Source organism: Seriola lalandi, unplaced genomic scaffold (genome assembly GCF_002814215.2).
Source record: "Seriola lalandi dorsalis isolate HSWRI2012SDOR001 ecotype SW California unplaced genomic scaffold, Sedor1 jcf7180002054875, whole genome shotgun sequence".
Lineage (NCBI taxonomy): Eukaryota > Metazoa > Chordata > Actinopteri > Carangiformes > Carangidae > Seriola > Seriola lalandi.
In genome coordinates this window covers 97,702-99,859 of record NW_019525428.1, presented here as the reverse complement: position 1 = coordinate 99,859, position 2,158 = coordinate 97,702, and the positions used below count along the sequence as shown (strand labels likewise).

General features: G+C 41.0%; 1 protein-coding gene across 1 annotated transcript in view; it reads left to right on the top strand.

Moving 5' to 3' along the window:
- LOC111671333 (alpha-2-macroglobulin-like) overlaps positions 1 to 2,158 on the top strand; it is a 33,063-nt gene that overhangs the window by 11,363 nt on the left and 19,542 nt on the right. Inside the window, exons 7-11 of the mRNA XM_087179899.1 lie at positions 15 to 230; positions 629 to 746; positions 878 to 987; positions 1,078 to 1,245; positions 1,483 to 1,710. Coding sequence (XP_087036025.1) covers positions 15 to 230; positions 629 to 746; positions 878 to 987; positions 1,078 to 1,245; positions 1,483 to 1,710 — 840 coding nt within the window. The remainder of the gene's footprint in view (positions 1 to 14; positions 231 to 628; positions 747 to 877; positions 988 to 1,077; positions 1,246 to 1,482; positions 1,711 to 2,158) is intronic.

Sequence of the window (2,158 nt, the reverse complement as noted above, 5' to 3'; positions counted from 1 at the left end):
GCACTCTGAAACAGATGCAGTGTGGCGAGTTCCTCCTTTTGAACAACACACGTGTGTTTATTTATTTTCATCTAATCAGGTATACATATGGACAGCCTGTGCCAGGCAGTGTTGAAGTTGAGGTGTGCCGACCTCTTCAACGCTATACTATGTCTTTATCTGTTATCACCCCTGACCATCCAGAGGGAATCCCTTTGGTGGAGGTCCCATGCTTCAAGGAGACGAAGCAGGTACAGTCGCTGTATTGAGTCATATGGAGTTAGACCGTCTGCCCACACAGACCGTGTGTATCCTAAAAAATCCCAAAAACACAGTAAAAGCAAAATGAAACCAGGGTGTTCAGCTCGATTGCTATGGCGTAACTAAATAGTTGCTAGGTGGTCGCTGGGGCAAGTGTGTGACATGTCACTCTAACAGGAATACAGTTTACAAGAAGATGACAAGGTCTGAACAGTGCTTGACAGTTTGAACTGCAAATACTGAGAAAGTAACTAACTGAGGTTTGAAAAACGTGACTGAATGTAAGAAAGTGTCGTAACCATTTTAAAATTTGAATTACATCACTAACTTAATCTGTTATGTGTATTTTTTGTGTTTTTATTTAATCATATTTTATTGTACCTTTTAGACGGACAAGACAGGCTGTGCTGCTTTTACCATCCCGATGTCGACCTTCACAAAGATGGACAAGAAAGCGGTGCAAGATCACCTGCGGTTCAGAGTCAAAATGGAAGAGGAAGGAACAGGCAAGTCTTATTGTATTTTATTTATCATTTTTTTTAAAAAGAAGAAGTTTTTGTGTTGGAAAAACACAGTGCATCATGTATCTAAACAATATGGCGCACACATTGTTGTAACATGGAGACTTCTTGTGTAGGTATTTCACGCCCACAAGAGACGAGGATACAGATTTCTCATGTTATTGGGAAGCTGTCCTTTATTCACACACCCAAGATTTATAACAAAGGAGAAAATGTGGCGGGACAAGTAAGTGTAACATGTGGTTGTCACTTCTTTAGTATGTCCACAGAAGCCATGTGCATTTTCAGAGATATAACTTTTTGTGCTTTTCAACAGGTCAAAGCAGTTCACTTCAATAATACACCCATTCCTGACATGAAGCTCTACGTGTTTAAGGGTGAAAGGTGGTCAGCAAGTCGGCTACATAATCTCACCACTGACAGCAATGGCTTCGCCAGTTTCTCACTTAACACAGAAACCTTTGGAGGCGACATCCAGCTCCACGTAAGTCGGAAGCCAAAATCGAATGAGCTTTCATGAAGATGACATCGCAGCACAAAAGATGAAATGAAATGCTTTCTGAATATGCCACAACTGACCAAGGTTCCACCATAGTAGCTAGTGGTCATACTCTATATCTCAACATTTACCTTGCTTGTAAAAACTGGTCATACTTTCCAAAGTTTTCTTCTGTCTCAACCACCATGAGCTTATTTATAATGTTTCCTTTCTACAACCTAGGTTAGCAATAAACCAGAACTGGGCTACTCCGGTTATAGAACTCCATACTATGAGGATGGACATCATACAGTGTCCTTGGCCCAGGCTTCTACTCCTGATACTAAAACAGTCAGCACCCTGGAGGTGAAGAAGAAGAATGAACCACTTCCCTGTGACAAAGAAGAGGACATCTCCATCCGGTACACAGTGGTGGGAGAGAAACAGGGCTCTGTGCATGTGATGTACCTGGTGAGTGATGGGTGAACTGTCCCTCAGGTTGTCTCCAGTTGGGTTTTTTTACAGAGACATGGACACAAAAAAGATATTTTAAAATGACATTCATATTAAATATTGACATTTTACTTACACTTGGACCAAAACAAATGCTTCATCAGCCACACATCCCTCCTCCCCTCCCTTAGTGTTGTCAACAAGGTGTTACGAAACCCATTGAAAGCAGCAAGTTAGCTAACGTTACCATGGCTACTGTAGCTGTCACTAATGAAAACAGACATGTAACATTATGAAACCATTAAGTTACTTACACATGCACATCGAGCTGGAGTCCTGTAACAACTCAATGGGTCCTCCATCAAAAAAGAATTAACTGGCACTAATTTATAACGTATTACTTGCTTTGATATTTAGTAAGTTGATTATTTTCGGCTCGTTTCTGGTGCAGTGCTTCGTTCACTGA